This window comes from Nerophis ophidion, linkage group LG11 (assembly GCF_033978795.1).
Source record: "Nerophis ophidion isolate RoL-2023_Sa linkage group LG11, RoL_Noph_v1.0, whole genome shotgun sequence".
Lineage (NCBI taxonomy): Eukaryota > Metazoa > Chordata > Actinopteri > Syngnathiformes > Syngnathidae > Nerophis > Nerophis ophidion.
Genome location: NC_084621.1, coordinates 3,022,248 through 3,043,069, shown reverse-complemented (window position 1 = coordinate 3,043,069; position 20,822 = coordinate 3,022,248). Strand labels below are relative to the sequence as shown.

Below are 20,822 nucleotides of genomic sequence, written 5' to 3'. Positions count from 1 at the left end.
AAGTGCAAAAACAATATCGGTATCGGATCGGAAGTGCAAAAACCTGGATCGGGACATCCCTAGTAAGAGGAGTACCACCTCAAAAAAAAACCGTGGCTCTCCAATAATGATCAACATTAAAATACAGTCGCATAGTAGGCCTAAGTATTAATTAAAAACAAGGCAGATGTTTTATTTGACAAGTATATTTAATATGTTTGTCCACTGTAACATTAAACACAGTTTGAACAGTAACACTGTGTTTGAATTATACTCGATATATCGCGCGTTTGTCTCTGTGCGATTTAGAAAATGACTATATCGTGATATTCGAGTAATCCCTCCCCCCCTCCGTGCTTCGGTTGAGGTGGGCGGGGTTAAGGGGAAGGCGGGGTTTGGTGCTAGCGGGGGTGTATAATGGAGCCCGGAAGAGTAGGGATGCATGGGATTCCGGGTATTTGTTCTTTTGTGTTTATGTTGTGTTACAGTGCCGATGTTCTCCCGAAATTTGTTTGTCATGCTTGTTTGGTGTGGGTTCACAGTGTGGCGTATATTAGTAACAGTGTTAAAGTTGTTTATAGCACAACCTTCAGTGTAACCTGTATGGCTGTTGAACAAGTATGCCTTGCCGTGTTTAACTGAGACTGAATATAAAATGTGATCAGTCGGCACGCAGATGGCGTGGAGTAAAAGCGGGCGAGACAACATGTTGTAGAGGAGGTTAAAGGCATTGCCATCACTGCACACCCTCAATAATGAAGTCCAGTTGAAAATTGGAGATTGTTTTCCCCGGGTGATTACTGAGAGTGGCACTCAAATCTGAAAACCTCCCGGAATAATTGTTGGGGTCGGCAATTTAGCAGCTGAGCCACATCAGAGTGATTAAAGAGCCGACCCCTGATTGCCTGATATATAAAGATACCCGCAGACGTTACAGGCCTAACAAAGGTCACAGGACTGACATATTCCAAACAGACCGTTTGTAGGAAGTAGAAAGGAAGGCAAGATGGTTTTATAAATATCTCTGCAATTCGTCCACGGTTTGATTTTACATTTTCAGGACTAATGCAGATCCCAAATACACATAAGCAGGTACCGTCTGGTGAAAAAAGTTGGTTTTATGGCCCATTTTTAAAGCAGCTCGTCAGCAGGAGGCACGCATGAATAAGTCAACAGAAGACAATTATTGCTGTTCTGAAGTACTAGATGATGCATTTAGGATTTACATGTGCTTTCTTTTACAGCTGAAAGCTTTTATTGTGTCCATGAGATCCTCTTGCATTATGCACACCTTCTCGCATGTGTGTGTGTGTGTGTGTGTGTGTGTGTGTGCACTTGCAGCTGCTGTGGGGTTTTCAGGCTTCCTGTTTGTGTGTACATTATATTTTATGTACTGTAAGTGCACAGTTCTGATCAGACGTTTGCACAAATCCATCATGGGACTTTATGTCATATTTCAATTTGGGCTCCTAAGGATTTGTTTGAACCAATCCCACAAGATCAACATTATACAAGCAATAATGGTTCAAAAGTACAGTATTGTGTACATAGTAGGGTCGGGGAAATGATCGTAATAAGATGCATGACAATTAGGACGTTGATGTTTCTGAATGAATAGACAAACACATTTTTAAGTTTGTTAGATTAAGTAACACATATGGTTCTAATGATATTGTTTTGCTGCAAAAAAAAGCTGTACGGCTAATAAACAAAGCAGGATATTATGACCATACCCATCCATTATTTGTTAAATCAAAACTTATGAAATTTCAAGATATTGTTTATTATAAAATAACACAGATAATGTTCAAAGCAAAAATAAATACTCTTCCAGAAGGAATTCAAAAATACTTCTCTCTACAGACCAGCAAATACAATCTAAGAGATGAATCTAAGTTTATTTTACCAAAAGCAAGACTAGTTGTTAAACGTAGATGTTTATCTGTTCTCGGTGTTAATTTGTGGAATTCTGTTGGTAAAGAAATAAAAATGAGTGACTCAGTATTTAATTTCAAAAAGAACATGTGACAATGTATTTTAAAAAGTTATGTGAACTAGAAATGTATGTTTGTTTGGATAAATGTTGTATTTAGAAGGTATGTATGTTTATCTATTTACAAAAAAGTGCTTGTGTGTAAGTACATATTTTTGTATTGTTTGTTAAAGGGCAACTTAAATGTAAATGCTGAATGACTATATTTCTTTTTGTGTTGCAGAATTATTAGAAAAGGTAACTTAATTGAATGTAAAAAATTTATGTTGGGCATATAAGCTTTTTTGCTTCTGCCTGTTTCAATCATGTTATTCATTTTTGAATCGTGATCTATGTTTGAATATGTTTTTGTTAGACTGAAAATAAACTGAAATTGAACTGAAAGTTCTGTAATTGGAACTGGCATTAAGACACATTAGAGCAAAAACACAGGAGAAGAGAAGCCATGCTAACCACTAAGCCAGTGGTCCTCAAATGGGGGTACGTGTACCCCTGGGGGTACTTGAAGGTATGCCAAGGGGTACGTGAGATTTTTTTTAAATATTCTAAAAATAGCAACAATTCAAAAATCCTTTATAAATATATTTACTGAATAATACTTCAACAAAATATGAATGTAAGTTCATAAACTGTGAAAAGAAATGCAACAATGCAATATTCAGTGTTGACAGCTAGATTTTTTGTGGACATGTTCCATAAATATTGATGTTAAAGATTTCTTTTTTGTGAAGAAATGTTTAGAAGTAAGTTGATGAATCCAGATGGATCTCTATTACAATCCCCAAAGAGGGCACTTTAAGTTGATGATTACTTCTATGTGGAGAAATATTTATTTATAATTGAATCACTTGTTTATTTTTCAACAAGTTTTTAGTTATTTTTATATCTTTTTTTCCAAATAGTTCAAGAAAGACCACTACAAATGAGCAATATTTTGCACTGTTATACAATTTAATAAATCAGAAACTGATGACATAGTGCTGTATTTTACTTCTTTATCTCTTTTTTTCAACCAAAAATGCTTTGCTCTGATTAGGGGGTACTTGAATTAAAAACATGTTCACAGGGGGTACATCACTGAAAAAAGGTTGAGAACCACTGGCCTAGATCACAAAACCCAAAACCAGTGAATTTGGCACATTGTGTAATTCTTAAAAAAGAACAGAATACAAGGATTTGCAAATCCTTTTCAACTGATATTACATTGAATAAACTGCAAACACAAGATATTTAATGTTCCAACTGAGAAACTTATTTTTTTTGTGCAAATAATCATTAACTTGGAATTTAATGAAAGCAACACAGGGGCATTTTTACCACTGTGTTACATGGCCTTTCCTTTTAACAACACTCAGTGAAGGTTTGGGAACTGAGGAGACCATTTTCTTTAAGCATTTAAGGTGGAATTCTTTCCGTTTCTTGATGTACAACTTAAGTTGTTCAACAGTTCGGGATCTTCGTTGTGGTATTTTAGGCTTCATATTGCACCACACATTATCAATTGTAGACAAGTCTGGACTACAGGCAGGCCAGTCTAGTACCCACACTCTTTTACTATGAAGCCAAGCTGTTGTAACACGTGGCTTGGCATTGTCTTGCTGAAATAAGCAGGGGTGTCCATGATAACGTTGCTTGGATGACAACATATGTTGCTCCAAAACCTGTACGGACCTTTCAGCATTAATGGTGCCTTCACAGATGTGTAAGTTACCCATGCTTTGGGCACTAATACACCCCCATACCATCACAGATGCTGGCTTTTGAATTTTGCGCCTATAACAATCCGGATGGTTCTTTTCTTCTATAGTCCAGAGGACAGAACGTCCACAGTTTCCAAAAACAATTTGAAATGTGGACTCGTCAGACCACAGAATACTTTTCCACATTGCGTCAGTCCAACTTAGATGATGTCGGGCCCAGAGAAGCCGGCTGCGTTTCTGGGTGTTGTTGATAACTGGAAAAAAAGGTGAGAACCACTGCGCTAAGCTGACTTGAATATGAGGTAGTGAAACAAAATAATAAGGGCCTAATAAATAAAGTTCCAAATACCACACAGTTAATTGCCTGTGCCATTAGTGGGCGTGTTTTGTGTGATCTACTAAGACTGCGTGTACAATTGATAACTGGTGCAGACAAACCTACTTCAATGAGGTTTTTGCATGCTTTCACCATGGAGACACTCATTCAACGCACATTCATGTTATCATGCTCCGACCTGCAGGGTTTTGAAACTTTCAGCAGATGAGTACCAATTTTTTGTCCTGGGCTTTCTAGACGCAGTGCATCTGAAATGGACCCATCCATCCATCCATCCATTTTCTACCGCTTATTCCCTTTTGGGGTCGCGGGGGGCGCTGGCGCCTATCTCAGCTACAATCGGGCGGAAGGCGGGGTACACCCTGGACAAGTCGCTACCTCATGAAATGGACCCACTTTTTTTTTTGTTTTTAGCATACTGAAGGTGCGCTGCTGGAAGATGCTGGCACTGCGAGCGTGAAAAGGCACATTGCAAGAAGATTGTTCCATATACATTCAGGAGCTTATACATATTCATAAATAGGGATGTAACAATATGAACATTTTATTATCATCGCGGTAGAATGTGCTCACAAAGTTCTTACATACACTATAATCTTTGAAAAATATATAGAAATTGTTGTTAGAAAACCCATTTATTTTTCTTATGCTTCACTGATAGTGTTTTAGTCTTAGTATTTTCTCTGTTTTATGGCAAAGATTTTATTGTTTTAAAATAGCGGTTTGTACTGCAGCACTTCAAAATTATTATTTATTATTTCTGGCAAGCGATGTGACGTCCTACACTGTTCAGGGGTCCTTGAAGGCACCATAAAAACACCTCTGTCTTGTAATCCTTGTGATTGATTAATTGATACTTGTATTAGTAGATTGCACAGTACAGTACATATTCCGTACAATTGACCACTAAATGGTAACACCCCAATAAGTTTTTCAACTTGTTTAAGTCGGGGTCCACGTTAATCAGTTCACTCACTGTAAGAAAGCCCAGCTTGTAGGTTGACTGTGCACCATTGTATAACTTAGTTGCTCAGACAGCAATGTGTTTATTTCATTTTAGATTTGGGTATGTGATTTCTTAAGGAAAGATGGTAATGTGCAGTTATCAATCACAGTTTTTTTTGATAATTTTATTTTATGACTGTCGCAAGCTTTATGATATTTGAATTATTTCCGTTTTTCTTCCGTAGCCATTATTAAATATATTAATACATTAATATTATGTATAATAAAAAGTATAAAATAATTAAACAAGCCTAAAAAAATCTATTTATAATAGATTCGTAGCCCCTAAATCATTATTGAAATTGAATTGTGAGATTCCAACTGTTATGTTCTGGACAGGCGTAGCTTGAAGTGTGACCCCAGGATGCAGACACAGCAAGCGTAGTGCACGAAACAAAGTATTTAATGACAAAAACTAAGGAAACATTGCACCATGAAGTATAATCAGATTCAGACATACTTTATTAATCAATCAATCAATCAATGTTTATTTATATAGCCCCAAATCACAAATGTCTCAAAGGACTGCACAAATCATTACGACTGCAACATCCTCGGAAGAACCCAGGTTAATTTCCCCGAGGGGAAATTAACATTTTCAGCACAAGGGAGGCTATCTACAAATTTGGCGCAAAGCAGATGAGGCACAATGTCCGTAGGACAGGGCTGGCATATAAACAGAGGTGGGTAGTAACGAGCTACATTTACTCCGTTACATCTACTTGGGTAACTTTGGGGATAAATTGTACTTCTAAGAGTAGTTTTTATGCAACATACTTTTACTTTTAGTTGAGTATATTTATAGAGAACAAACGCTACTTTTACTCCACTCCATTTATCTACATTCAGCTCGCTACATGCTAGTGATTTTTATCGATCTGTTAATGCACGGTTTGTTTGTTTTGGTTTGTCAGACAGACCTTCAAAGTAGGATCTATCACATGCCTGCGTTTCACCAATCAAATGCAGTCACTGGTGACGTTTGACTCCGTTTCACCAATCAAACAGAGCCAGGCAGTCACACGATTAACTGCACACTTTTTTTTTTTTTTTTACAAACCTTTATTTATAAATTTCAACATTTACAAAAAAAATAATCAAAGTAAGGACAAAATCAGTACAAAACAGCGCCAGGGGGTTGTAAATTCAAAGTAACTAAAATAGAATGCAAAAAAAAAAAAAAAAAAAAAAATATATATGTATATATATATATATATATATATATATATATATATAAAATAAACAAAGTGCAAAGCCGTAGGCTCACTCAATCTCAGTAAATAACTTAAATTTGGAAAACAGCATCATCGTTTTCACAGCTTTTCGGTTGTTAGAGGTAGAAAGTGTCTTAATGTAGAGATCTAAATCTTTTTTAAAAGCACAAAAAACAGATCAGTTATTGAGAAACTTACATTTATGAATATAAAACTTAGCCAATAGTATAATGAGGTTGCAAAGGTAAAATTCATTTTCACATTTTTTTTCAATACAGTGTAAAACCAAATATATATTATTTAATATATATTATTGTTTTAGTTGATTTAGAGATATTCCTGGCTCTGAATTTGTTCATTGCTATTTTTATGTTTTTGTGCATTACTTGTTGCCGTCATCATTAAACAAACAGGTTACTCATCAGTTACTCAGTACTTGAGTAGTTTTTCACAACATACTTTTTACTTTTACTCAAGTAAACATTTCTCTAAAGTAACAGTACTCTTACTTGAGTACAATTTCTGGCGACTCTACCCACCTCTGCATACAAAGCATCCTGATTGGTAAGCACAAGCCTAGGTGAGGGCGCCAGTGCTCAGACAGGAGAAGTAGTGACAAAAGGAGTCAAATGGGAAATGGAAACAACAATAAATGGACAGGGAATAGAACAAAATGCAGAAAGTAATAATTGTAATGACTCCCACCCCCAGTTCATATGCTCCCTATTTGTTTGTTTTTTGTCCCTTAACAATCTTTCTGCACAATTCAGTTGGTATCCTTGACCACTCTTGTTGCATTGTTTAAAAAAAAAAGGCTCCAAAAATATTCAACCCAATTTTACTGAGTTCTTGCGACTTTATCAGACCGGCCTCCAAGCCAGCGGCAGGTGAGTAGATTGCCCAGCTGGGACTTGTTCTGATTAATAGTTGATCCAAAGTGTGCTGTCGAAAAAACCCTTTGATGCTTCTTATCTGCTGCAGTCTGTCATTAATCAGTGATCGCTAATAAGAAGTTAATAGGGCCTTCTTCAACATTCAGCACCACTTCCCACATATAGTGTGATAATGCCAGTCCATTCTAGCCTTTAAATAGACTCCCTTTTTAGACCAGTTGATCTGCCGTTTCTTTTCTTTTTCTTCTATGTCCCACTCTCCTTTGTGGAGGGAGTCCGGTCCGATCCGGTGGCCATGTACTGCTCGCCTGTGTATCGGCTGGGGACATCTCTGCGCTGCTGATCAGCCTCCGCTTGGGATGGTTTCCTGCTGGCTCCGCTGTGAACGGGACTCTCGCTGCTGTGTTGGATCCGCTTTGGACTGGACTCTCGCGACTGTGTTGGATCCATTATGGATTGATCTTTCACAGTATCATGTTCTCATATGTTCTCATAGTCATCAGTATCACAGTATCATGTTCTCATAGTCATCATTGTCACCGACGTCCCACTGGGTCATTATTGTCACCGATGTCCCACTGGGTGTGAGTTTTCCTTGCCCGAGGATGTCGTAGTGGTTTGTGCAGCCCTTTGAGACACTAGTGATTTAGGGCTTTATAAGTAAACATTGATTGACTGATTGATTCTGGAAAAATAAGGCTTCGAATAAATAATCAAGGGCTGGAAATTGATAGGACATCATGCCCATGATGAGTGTGTGTACATTTCTTACCTCAACTACAATATGTAACTACAGTGTGTGTGTGTGTGTGTGTGTGTGTGTGTGTGTGTGTGTGTGTGTGTGTGTGTGTGTGTGTGTGTGTAGGACCTGCAGGAGAGTGAAGGCTGTCAGGACGAGCTGGCCGTCAGAGTTCAGCAGCTGAAGGCCGAGCTGGTTCTGTTCAAGGGCCTCATGAGCAATGTCAGCGTCATTTTAAACCCTCAGCGTTGTTTGCTTGTGACGCCATCAAGAAAAAGTGACGCTTGTCTTTGGGTCCCTGTAGAACTTCTCAGACCTGGACACCAAGATCCAGGAGAAAGCCATGAAAGTGGACATGGACATCTGCCGCAGGATCGACATCACAGCTCGCCTCTGTGACGTTGCCCAGCAGAGGAACTGTGAAGACGTCATCCAGATGTACCAGGTGGAGTTCCTAGTCTTCATGTTTGTCACATCGGTTTACGAACGGCGAGTTAAAATCGGACTCCCGCAGGTCCCAAGCAATCAATCGTCGTTGAGCCTGCGCCGCAAACAAACGCCTCAGTCGGTGAACGGCAGCGAAGGAGACGAAACGACGGTCAGCACCTCGGAGAGCGACGCAGGCGTGGCCAAGGAGGAGGAGCAGCAGCTGCAGCACGGTGGCTCGGCAGCCAATCAGATCAATGAGGAGATGCAAAGGATGCTGAACCAGCTGTGAGTGGTCATGTGACCTATCATGGCACACCTTTGAACTTTAATTTATTCCTTCATGTGTTGAAGACGCGAGTGTGAGTTTGAGGACGACTGTGACAGTCTGGCCTGGGAGGAAACGGAGGAGACACTGCTTCTGTGGGAGGATTTCCCAGGATGCACTCTGCCTCCAGATCCTGCCCCCACCGCCTGGAGAGGTAGGCTCCCTAGCTAGTTCACATCGATGCAGAAATATCTGTTTACCCATACAGTATATCAACGTGTCTATCTACTGTGTCTTATCTGTTTTCTATAATGACATTATTTTTTTGCTGGGGTGAATTTTAAATTTTGTATTATATTTTGAGCAAAATGTGATGTAAATTAAGTGTTTTTTTTAAATAGATGAAAATTGACTTTTTGGTTTAAAAGCGTAATACATTTTTGGGATAAAATATTGCTTTTAAAACAACATATATATGACTTTTAGAGTCAAAATGTAATGTTTTAGTGAGGAAATATAACATTTATTGCATTCTGGCTATTAAAGGCCTACTGAAAGAGATGGTGGCAGAGGGGTTAGTGCGTCTGCCTCACAATACGAAGCTCCTGCAGTCCTGGGTTCAAATCCAGGCTCGGGATCTTTCTGTGTGGAGTTTGCATGTTCTCCCGTGAATGCTGGGTTCCCTCAGGGTACTCCGGCTTTCTCCCACTTCCAAAGACATGCACCTGGGGATAGGTTGATTGGCAACACTAAATTGGCCCTAGTGTGTGAATGTTGTCTGTCTATCTGTGTTGGCCCTGCGATGAGGTGGCGACTTGTCCAGGGTGTACCCCGCCTTCCGCCCGATTGTAGCTGAGATAGGCGCCAGCGCCCCCCGCGACCCCAAAAGGGAATAAGCGGTAGAAAATGGATGGATGGATGGATGAAATTAGATTTTCTTATTTAATCGGGGATAGCAGGTCCATTCTATGTGTCATACTTGATCATTTGGCGATATTGCCATATTTTTGCTGAAAGGATTTAGTAGAGAACATCGACGATCAAGTTCACAACTTTTGGTTGCTAATACAAAAGCCTTGCCTTTACCGGAAGTAGCAGACAATGTGCGCGTGACGTCACGGGTTGTAGGGCTCCTCACATCATCACATTGTTTACAATCATAGCCACCAGCAGCAAGAGCGATTTGGACCGAGAAAGCGACGATATCCCCATTAATTTGAGCGAGGATGAAAGATTCGTGGATTAGGAAAGTTAGAGTGAAACACTAGGAAAAAGATAAAATAAAAGGCGACGGCAGTGGGAGCGATGCAGATGTTATTAGACACATTTACTAGGATAATTCTGGAAAATCCCTTATCTGCTTATTGCGTTAATAGTGTTTTAGTGAGATTATAAAGTCAAACCTGAAAGTCGGAGGGCTGCGGTGACCGCCAGTGTCCCTGAGAGAAACCAATGGAGGAGCCAAGATCACAGCTGCCTTTTTGACAGCTGCTGCAGGAGGACGCTAACTCTGCACAAGTCTTCGGTAAGAGCCGACTTAATATCACAATTTTCTCATCATCCAAAAACTTGCTGGTTGACATGTGGTAGAGAAACATGTTCGCTAAAGCTTCACAACAAACCAAGAAACACCGGCTGTGTTTCGGTTGCTAAAGGCAGCTGCAATCCACCGCTTTCCACCAACAGCATTCTTCTTTGACGTCTCCATTATTAATTGAACAAATTGCAAAAGATTCAGCAACACAGATGTCCAAAATACTGTGTAATTATGCGATGAAAAGAGACAAATTTTATCCGTAAGTGGTGCTGGGCTAAAAATGTCCGCTCATACAATAGCGTCATCAAACGTGTCATCATTCCGCGACGTTTTCAAAAAGAAACTCCGCGGGAAGTTTTAAATTGTAATTTAGTAAACTAAAGCGGCCGTATTGGCATGTGTTGCAATGTTAATATTTCATCATTGATATATAAACTATCAGACTGCGTGGTCGCTAGTAGTGGCTTTCAGTAGGCCTTTAAGATAAGAATGGAAATATGGATTTTACAGGAGTGAAAGTTTGTGGTTGTCTCTTTGAAGTGTTTGGGCAATGATTTTCTTTAAAAAATATATAATTTTCAAGAGGGAATAAATGTTGTTTTGGGGTAAACCAGGTGTTTTTTTTCCAAAATTTTGTTATTCGGTGAAAATATTTAAATTGAATAGAAATGCTTTTGGGACAAATTGTAATGCTTTTGTGAAAATTTTCAACATTCTGTGGGTTTGATGGAGACAGATTTATGTTTCAGGGCTATAAATTTATTGCGCTTTTATTTATTTAATGATTTCCCTTAAATTATTATTATTTTAAAGGAAGATATAGTTTTTATTTTACTCTCAGTAAAACAGGAAATCTGCACAAATTCTGTTTTCACAGCCTGGTGTGTGTTTGTTGTTTGTTTGATCAGCATGTCGTCTTCCATTAAAGAAGTTTACTACACAGTATTGAGCATCTGGTCATGTTGTTTTTTTTTTCTTTCCAGCAGGAGGACTGTCTGGAAAAAGTGATAAATGACACAGAATGTTTGTTCAAGTCCAGAGAGAAGGAATACCAAGAGACCATTGACCAGATTGAGGTTAGACACTTTTCCGCCATAAACCAGGAAGTAGGTTGTTAAAGGGGAACTTTAATTTTTTGGGGAATTTTGCCCATCATCCACATGTATTTCTCGTTTCTGTGTGTTATAAATAGTGAAAAACTGCTAGCAAGAGGCAGCTACAAATGCGGGTAATGAGGAGTCATCTACTCCGTCTGTAATGCCCTCTAAAAAATGTCTCAATTCTGAACTCTGAAGGCAAAATTCACCTTTACCTAACATTTAGGCCTTGACTTTCTTTTAATTTTAATAAATGCCCAAATTAAGGCCTCTATTTAGTCGCCGGGTTAGTTGCTGGACTACCAAAGCAAACAAGTACAGCAAAAAACATAAAAATTAACATAGTGGCTAACATATTTTTTTTATTTCCAGCATCAAAGCACTTATCTGCCTCTGCATGCACTTTAAAATGTTTCAACTTAGTTGTTGGTGTGAAAGTGATATGTCCAGTTGTTTGCAAGAGTACAGTCTCAACATTCCAGTCAGAGGACGTAATTGTTACATTCTGTCGAGGAGCTGTGTACCATTAACATGATGAAACGTACTTTTCGGATAGACTACCGGGCCTTTAATTTGTACATTTATATGTACATGTATAAACCCTGTTTCAATATGAGTTAGATGTAAATATAAACAGAATACAATGATTTGCAAATCCTTTTCAACCCATATTCAGTTGAATATGCTACAAAGACAACATATTTGATGTTCAAACTCATAAACTTTTTTTTTTTTTGCAAATAATCATTAACTTTAGAATTTGATGCCAGCAACACGTGACAAAGAAGTTGGGAAAGGTGGCAATACATACTGATAAAGTTGAGGAATGCTCATCAAACACTTATATGGAACATCCCACAGGTGTGCAGACTAATTGGGAACAGGTGCGTGCCATGATTGGGTATAAAAGCAGCTTCCATGAAATGCTAAGTAATTCACAAACAAGGATGGGGTGAGGGTCACCACTTTGTAAGCAAATTGTCGAACAGTTTTAGAACATTTCTCAACGAGCTATTGCAAGGACTTTAAGGATTTTGCCACCTACAGTCCGTAAAATCATCAAAACGTTCAGAGAATCTGGAGAAATCACTGCACATAAGCGAGGATATTATGGACCGTAATCAGTGTGTAAAGGACATCACCACATGGGCTCAGGAACACTTCATAAAACCACTGTTAGTAACCACAGTTGGTCACTACATCTGAATAGTCCACATTTCAAATTATATTTGGAAACTGTGGACGTGGTGTCCTCCGGAACAAAGAGGAAAATAACCATCCGTATTGTTGAAGGCGCGAAGTTGAAAAGCCAGCATGTGTGATGGTATGGGGGTGTATTAGTGCCCAAGGCATGGGTAACTTACACATCTGTGAAGGCACCATTAATGCTGAAAGGTACATACAGGTTTTGGAGCAACATATGTTGTCATCCAAGCAACGTTATCATGGACGCCCCTGCTTATTTCAGGAAGACAATGCCAAGCCACGTGTTACAACAGCGTCGTTTCGTAGTAAAAGAGTTCGGGTACTTTCCTGGCCCGCCTGCAGTCCAGACCTGTCTCCCATCGAAAATATGTGGCGCATTATGAAGCGTAAAATATGACAGCGGAGACCCCGGACTGTTGAAGGACTGAAGCTCTACATAAAACAAGAATGGGAAATAATTCCGCTTTCAAAACTTCAAAAATTAGTTTCCTCAGTTCCCAAACATTTATTGAGTGTTGCTAAAAGAAAAGGTGTCGTAACCCAGTGATGAACATGCCCTTTCCCAACTACTTTGGCACGTGTTGCAGCCATGAAATTCTACGGTAATTATTATTTGCAAAAAAAAAAAAACAAAGTTTATGAGTTTGAACATCAAATATGTTGTCTTTGTAGCATATTCAACTGAATATGGGTTGAAAATGATTTGCAAATCATTGTATTCTGTTTATATTTACATCTAACACAATTTCCCAACTCATATGGAAACGGGGTTTGTAGATAATGTCTCGTGACAGATCCATTAAAAGTTTGAGCAGAAATATGGCAGAGGAATTAACTATACACAATAAAACAGTATCAAAATGCTGTCACATGAATGGTTTTTGAAGTAATACCTTTTGTGACATGAAAACAACACAAGTAATGTAAAAAAAAAACATGGTGTTTACTTTTTGATATCAATACAAAACTAAGGTCAGTTTGGTTAATGAAGATGAAGTCTAATAAACAATCTTTGTTCTTCTCTTGGTTCAGTACAACAGTTTGGCCAACACAAAAAAAAAGAGGAGTGACACCTCTCACATCGAATACACAATCTTTACAGCCTTCGTTCAATTCGTTGAGATGACAAAACATTTGATCTAGTATTGATGTTATTTGAATACTGATACAGTTTGCAGTTAAACAAAGTAAAGACTTTATAAACAAATTGTGACAACGCCCACAACACATCGCCTGCTGCATGTTTCCTCACATCATTAACTCTCAGTCACAGCTGATGGACGCTCTATTGAGAAAATAAAAGTAACATTAAATAGTTTTCTCCTTTGCTGTATACTTTAAATGTGGGGACAAGTGCGTCCGTCTCCAATATTGTCCACACCTGTCTCCATCTAAACACAGCAGTGCGCTCTTAAACACAGGCCGGGTCGCGAGGGAAAATGACGTTAAACCAAGTGCTTGCTCTGAGGGGAAATCTCCTGAGCAAAGTCTGTGTCGTTGGTCCGCCATGATTATCAAGCCACACGACGCTAGTGCGCATGCACCTGACTTCCTGTTGCCTAAATGGCATTAATAAATGACAATGTTTCGATAAATGTAAAAAATTAGGCGAATTACTAACCGTCGTGAATTTTATCGCAAATTATCATTATACTGTTTATTGTTGAATCCCTCGTCCATTAAAAAGTAAAAAGTCAAGGGTGGCTTTTGCCGCAGTTGCCGTGGTTAAATTTGAGCCCTGGACTACCACCACAACTACGTCACACAAGTTTCTAATCAATGCTATTATGTGCTATCAATGTGTTAAGGAGAGTATTGATATGAGAACATACAAACCCCGTTTCCATATGAGTTGGGAAATTGTGTTAGATGTAAATATAAACAGAATACAATGATTTGCAAATCCTTTTCAAGCCATATTCAGTTGAATATGCTACAAAGACAACATATTTGATGTTCAAACTCATAAACTTTATTTTTTCTTTGCAAAAAATAATTAACTTAAAATTTCATGGCTGCAACACGTGCCAAAGTAGTTGGGAAAGGGCATGTTCACCACTGTGTTACATCACCTTTTCTTTTAACAACACTCAATAAACGTTTGGGAACTGAGGAAACTAATTGTTGAAGCTTTGAAAGTGGAATTCTTTCCCATTCTTGTTTTATGTAGAGCTTCAGTCCTTCAACAGTCCGGGGTCTCCCTTGTCGTATTTTATGCTTCATAATGTGCCACACATTTTCCATGGGAGACAAGTCTGGACTGCAGGCGGGCCAGGAAAGTACCCGCACTCTTTTACTACGAAACCACGCTGTTGTAACACTTGTCTTGTTGAAATAAGCAGGGGCGTCCATGACAACGTTGCTTGGATGACATCATATGTTGCTCCAAAACCTGTATGGACCTTTCAGCATTAATGGTGCCTTCACAGATGTGTAAGTTACCCATGCCTTGGGCACTAATACACCCCCATACCATCACACATGCTGGCTTTTCAACTTTGCGCCTATAACAATCCGAATGGTTATTTTCCTCTTTGTTCTGGAGGACAACACGTCCTCTGTTTCCAAATATAATTTGAAATGTGGACTCGTTAGACCACAGAACACCTTTCCACTTTGCATCAGTCCATCTTAGGTGAGCTCGGGCCCAGCCAAGCCGGCGGCATTTCAGGATATTGTTGATAAATGGGTTTGGCTTTGCATAGTAGAGTTTTAACTTGCACTTACAGATGTAGCGACCAACTGTAATTACTGACTGTGGTTTTATGAAGTGTTCCTGAGCCCACGTGGTGATATCCTTTACACACTGATGTCGGTTTTTGATGCAGTACCGCCTGAGGGATCAAAAGTCTGTAATATCATCGCTTACGTGCAGTGATTTCTCCAGATTCTCTGAACCTTTTGATGATATTATGGACTGTAGATGGTAAAATTCCTAAATTCCTTGCAATAGCTCGTTGAGAAATGTTGTTCTAAAACTGTTCGACAATTTGCTTACAAAGTGGTGACCCTCACCCCATCCTTGTTTGTGAATTACTTAGCATTTCATGGACGCTGCTGTTATACCCAATCATGGCACCCACCTGTTCCCAATTAGCCTGCACACCTGTGGGATGTTCCATATAAGTGTTTGATGAGCATTCCTCAACTTTATCAGTATTTATTGCCACCTTTCCCAACTTATTGTCACGTGTTGCTGGCATCAAATTCTAAAGTTAATGATTATTTGCCAAAAAAAAAAAGTTTATGAGTTTGAACATCAAATATGTTGTCTTTGTAGCATATTCAACTGAATATGGCTTGAAAATGTTTCGCAAATCATTGTATTCTGTTTATATTTACATCTAACACAATTTCCCTGATCATTGCACTTTTCCTCCTCCAGCTGGAGTTGGCCACAGCAAAGAGCGACATGAATCGCCACCTGCACGAGTACATGGAGATGTGCTCCATGAAGAGAGGCCTGGACGTGCAGATGGAGACCTGCAGGAGACTCATCACGCAAAGCGGAGACAGGTACGCACTCGGCACGTCATGTGACGACATCACCCGCCCTTAAACGCGTCCCTCCTCCTCCTCCCTCAGCAACGCCACGGCTGCGCAGACATCCTCCGACGACAGCGATCAAAGAGAGAGCGACAAAAGCTCGGCGTCGCCGCCTTCTTCCGCCAATGCCGGGAGGTCCTGACATATTGTTGCCGGGGTCACGTGATCTCCCAAACATACACAACACTCCCCTGTAACGACATCATTCACATCCCTTGTAGTCGTCATGCGTTCTCTCCATCATCATCTAGTCTGAGCTTGGCTTCCTTACATCAACATTTAGTAGGATTTGGTACAAAAAGTTAAGTAGTAAAAAAACGCTTAAAAAGCAGTTGTTTAATTAATTATGAACAAGATCTTGGCTTATATATATGGTTGATTTATATAAGCTAGTGCCTATGTAACTCAACCACTTATATGTACACATCAGTAGGCTAAATTAATTGATCAATTGATTGATTGATACTTTTATTAGTAGATTGCACAGTACAGTACATATTCCGTACAATTGACCACTAAATGGTAACACCCCAATAAGTTTTTCAACTTGTTTAAGTCGGGGTCTACGTTAATCAATTCAAGATCTTCAACTTAAGATCTTGGCTTTTTTGTGTTGTTTTTTTGGGGGGCAAATATTTCTGAATGTGCCATATTTAGGAGGCACAATAGTATCGCTCAGGACTATCATGAACAATCAATCAATCAATCAATGTTTACTTATATAGCCCTAAATCACTAGTGTCTCAAAGGGCTGCACAAACCACTACGACATCCTCGGTAGGCCCACATAAGGGCAAGGAAAACTCACACCCAGTGGGACGTCGGTGACAATGATGACTATGACAACATGATACTGTGATACTGATGACTATGAGAACATATGAGAACACGATACTGTGAAAGATCAATCCATAATGGATCCAACACAGTCGCGAGAGTCCAGTCCAAAGCGGATCCAACACAGCAGCGAGAGTCCCGTTCACAGCGGAGCCAGCAGGAAACCATCCCAAGGGGAGGCTGATCAGCAGCGCAGAGATGTCCCCAGCCGATACACAGGCGAGCGGTACATGGCCACCGGATCGGACCGGACTCCCTCCACAAAGGAGAGTGGGACATAGAAGAAAAAGAAAAGAAACGGCAGATCAACTGGTCTAAAAAGGGAGTCTATTTAAACAATGAATTGATTAACGTGGACCCCGACTTAAACAAGTTGAAAAACTTATTCGGGTGTTAGCATTTAGTGGTCAATTGTACGGAATATGTACTGTACTGTGCAATCTACTAATAAAAGTATCAATCAATCAATCAATCAATCAAACTAAAGTTAGCTTTTTCTGGGGGAGTAAAATATATATATTTTTTTGGGGGAGCGGCAAATATTTGCTATTAAAAAAGTTATAGTGAATGTTAGGAAAATGCAGGGTCGTCAGCGTGGAGTGTTATTTTGGGGCCTAAATATTGGCGTTTTTGCTTGAAATAACAAAAGCAAAAATATAAATGCAATAAAGACAGGTTTCGTTGTGGCCAAATATTATTTTTTTTTTACAAAAATATTGGCTGAATTTAACATTTGGATGCAAAATGTAATGCTATTCCTATCAGTAAATTTAGTGTTTTTTTTCCCGTGATAATTTCAAAGCAAAGTATTTTCTTTTTGTGTTCAAATTAGTGCTAAAAAAAGAAACATTTCTAAAATAAGATTAATCACACTTTAAAATTTTGATTAACCAGCAGCATTCACTGCTTGTTGTCGATGGACTTGTAGCGTTTCTTGCGAGCGGCTTCTTCAAGAAGGTGTTTTGCTGTTAGACGGTATTTTGAAATGGTTGTACTTCTTTGAAAATGCAAATGACCTTAATTCTATCTAAACTCCTGTCGTTTTGTTGCAAAATTAGCCAGTTAGTCTCCTCACTCATCTTTGCAGTGATGTGTGCATGGACCTGATCACTGACCGTATAACAACCCTCGCTGCCTTTACAAGTATCCTTCCGCAGAGCACGCGCGCTCAATGGACATGGATTAGTCTGCGTTTACGCATGATTATCGTGACCATTTTGTGCGAATAATCACATGCGTCAACTTTGACAACCTTTTCTAAAACCTAATATTGTTTTTGAGGAGATAAAATCTATCATTTTGAAGTATTGAGCATTTTGTAGGCTGTTGGGGGAATTGTGAAGCATATATTACAGTGTATATAGGCACAATAAATACAGCTTTTTATTATGGGGGGGGGGGGATTTAGTTTTTGTGGGATTTGTAGAAATAACAGGTATAGTAACTGCAAGGAAGTTATATGTAGTTGGCAAAAATATGCTTTTTAGGGAGGAAATTAAATTGAGGGTAGGTTTAGGCTTATATTTAGACTTAGACCTAAACAAACTAATGATCCACAAGGGAAATTGATCCACATTAGAGATGCGCGGATAGGCAATTATATCATCCGCAACCGCATCACCAAAGTCATCATCCACCCGCCGTCCACCCGAACCAACATTTTATCAGGACCGTACCCGCCCGCTGAAATACATCAGAGGTCGGCCGCCTTTACCACTCACAGAGCTATTTAAACCTGTTGCACAGAATAATGAAGACAATTGGAGCCGCTAACGTTCTCGCGACTATCCAATAGCGTTCATCCTAATGACAAGAATATGGGCGTGCTGTGAAGTCATTGCCTTAGACACCTTCAACAACGTGTACGAACCGATTGTTGGTCCGGCAACATGTTTTGTGCAGCTTCCGCAATCACACGTGCAAGATTGAAAGGCATACTGGGTGATACAGAGTACACTGATGGTTGTGATATAAACAACTTTAACACTTACTAATATGCGCCACGCTGTGAAGCCACACAACACAAAATTGACAAACACATTTAGGGAGAACGTCCTCACAGTAACACAACATAAAGGCAACACAACAAATACCCAGAATCCGTTGTATCTGTGACAATTCCTGAATATATTTTACACCCCCGCGCCCCTAACCGCCCACCTTACCGACGCACGGAAAATGTGACTTATACTCCAGTGCGACTTATATATGTTTTTTTCCTTCTTTATGATGCATTTTCGGCAGGTGCGATTTATACTCCGGAGCGGCTTATAATCCGAAAAATACGGTTTATGTAATATTTACATATTATATATAGGGTATATAAAATATATCCTGATATATTTTATTATTGTATTATATTATTATATACTATATACCAGGGGTCTCAAACTCAATTTACCTGGGGGCCACCGGATGCAGAGTCTGGGTGAGGCTGGGCCGCGAGAAAAGATTTCTTAAAAAAATATTTTTAAATGTCTTTATTTTTATTTTCAACACAACATCAAATCAAAATATAAATGAACAAAATGAGAATTAAGTAAATAAATCAGTCATAAGCAATAACAATAATAATTTCATTCCTCCAGTCAGAAACAATGTGTGAGACATCGTAAATTAAGCAATTTAAAAAAAAAATAACGGTTTGAATTGGTCCAGGTTATCGGGGACTGTTATTACTGACGTACAGGTGTCGCGGTGTGACTGCAGCCAGGCACGTGAGAAAACCCTTGTCTCCATGGCATCGTTTACTCATTTGCCGCTTTTCCATTAATGCAGGGGTAGGCAACCCAGAACGTTGAAAAAGCCATTTTGGTCTAGTGGAAAAGCGGCAAAACGTTTCTCTGCTTGAATCACGCAAGTGACGTCAATGTCCTTGAGAGCCATATACCACACCGTGATTGGTAGATTCCCTCAGCTCCGCACACAACGCTGTCAAGCACCAATCATATAAATATTCACAGGCCGCACTAAAATTAAACTTTCATATTAAGGTGGGGGCCGCAAATTAACGTCTGGCGGGCCGCTTGTCTGAGACCCCTGTTATATACAGTATATAAAAATTAACAATTACCATGTAGAATATTACAGTATATGTATCAGCTGCAGCATAAAATAGAGAGTAGATCCAGCAGAAAATATACATTATAAACAAAGAGAGGTAGCTAATATAGAAGCAGTCAGGTAATAGACAGATATCATCATGAATCTTTCGTCCTCGCTCAAATTAATGGGGAAATCGTCGCTTTCTCGGTCCGAATCGCTCTCGCTGCTGGTGGCCATGATTGTAAACAATGTTCAGATGTGAGGAGCTCCACAACCCGTGACGTCACGCGCACATCGTCTGCTACTTCCGGTACAGGCAAGGCTTTTTTATTAGCGACCAAAAGTTGCAAACTTTATCGTCGATGTTCTCTACTAAATCTTTTCAGCAAATATATGTCAATATCGCCAAATGATCAAGTATGACATACAAGGGACCTGCTATTCCCGTTTAAATAAGAACATCTCATTTCAGTAGGCCTTTAATTGGAAATACTTAACAAGTAAAATATAATAAAAATACAGTACAGGCCAAAAGTTTGGACACACTTCATTCAATGTTTTTCACTACACAGATGTCATAGTTTAGATTTGGGGTCATCAACTTTTTTGAAACCAAAAGCTACTTCTTGGGTACTGATTAATGCGAAAGGCTACCAGTTTGATACACACTTAAATAAATTGCCAGAAATAGCCAATTTGCTCAATTTACCTTTAATAAATAAATCTGTATACCGTATTTCCTTGAATTGCCGCCAGGGCACTATTTAATTTAAAACCTCTTCTCACTTCTGCGCTTACCAAAGGCATGCGGTAAAAGTAAGCATGCGCTAGTTATTTTAAAACCTCTTGGCACTCCGGCACTTACCAAAGGCATGCAGTAAAAATTTGTGTGATGTAAGCTTGGACCTTAAATCCTACTGAATAGCTCTGAATCTTCTTCCCTTGATGCGATTTCAAATTATTGGTATTAAAATCAGCCTCCTTTATTTTGAAAATGATG

The 20,822-nt window shown here is 39.2% G+C and overlaps 1 protein-coding gene across 1 annotated transcript in view; it reads left to right on the top strand.

The window, feature by feature from the left end:
- iffo1b (intermediate filament family orphan 1b) overlaps nt 1-20,822 on the top strand; it is a 39,057-nt gene that overhangs the window by 17,102 nt on the left and 1,133 nt on the right. Inside the window, 8 exon segments of the mRNA XM_061914912.1 lie at nt 7,987-8,082; nt 8,165-8,305; nt 8,375-8,574; nt 8,641-8,752; nt 8,754-8,768; nt 11,075-11,167; nt 15,780-15,910; nt 15,980-20,822. The exon segment at nt 15,980-20,822 is cut by the window's right edge and continues 1,133 nt beyond it. Coding sequence (XP_061770896.1) covers nt 7,987-8,082; nt 8,165-8,305; nt 8,375-8,574; nt 8,641-8,752; nt 8,754-8,768; nt 11,075-11,167; nt 15,780-15,910; nt 15,980-16,082 — 891 coding nt within the window. The 3' untranslated portion in view covers nt 16,083-20,822.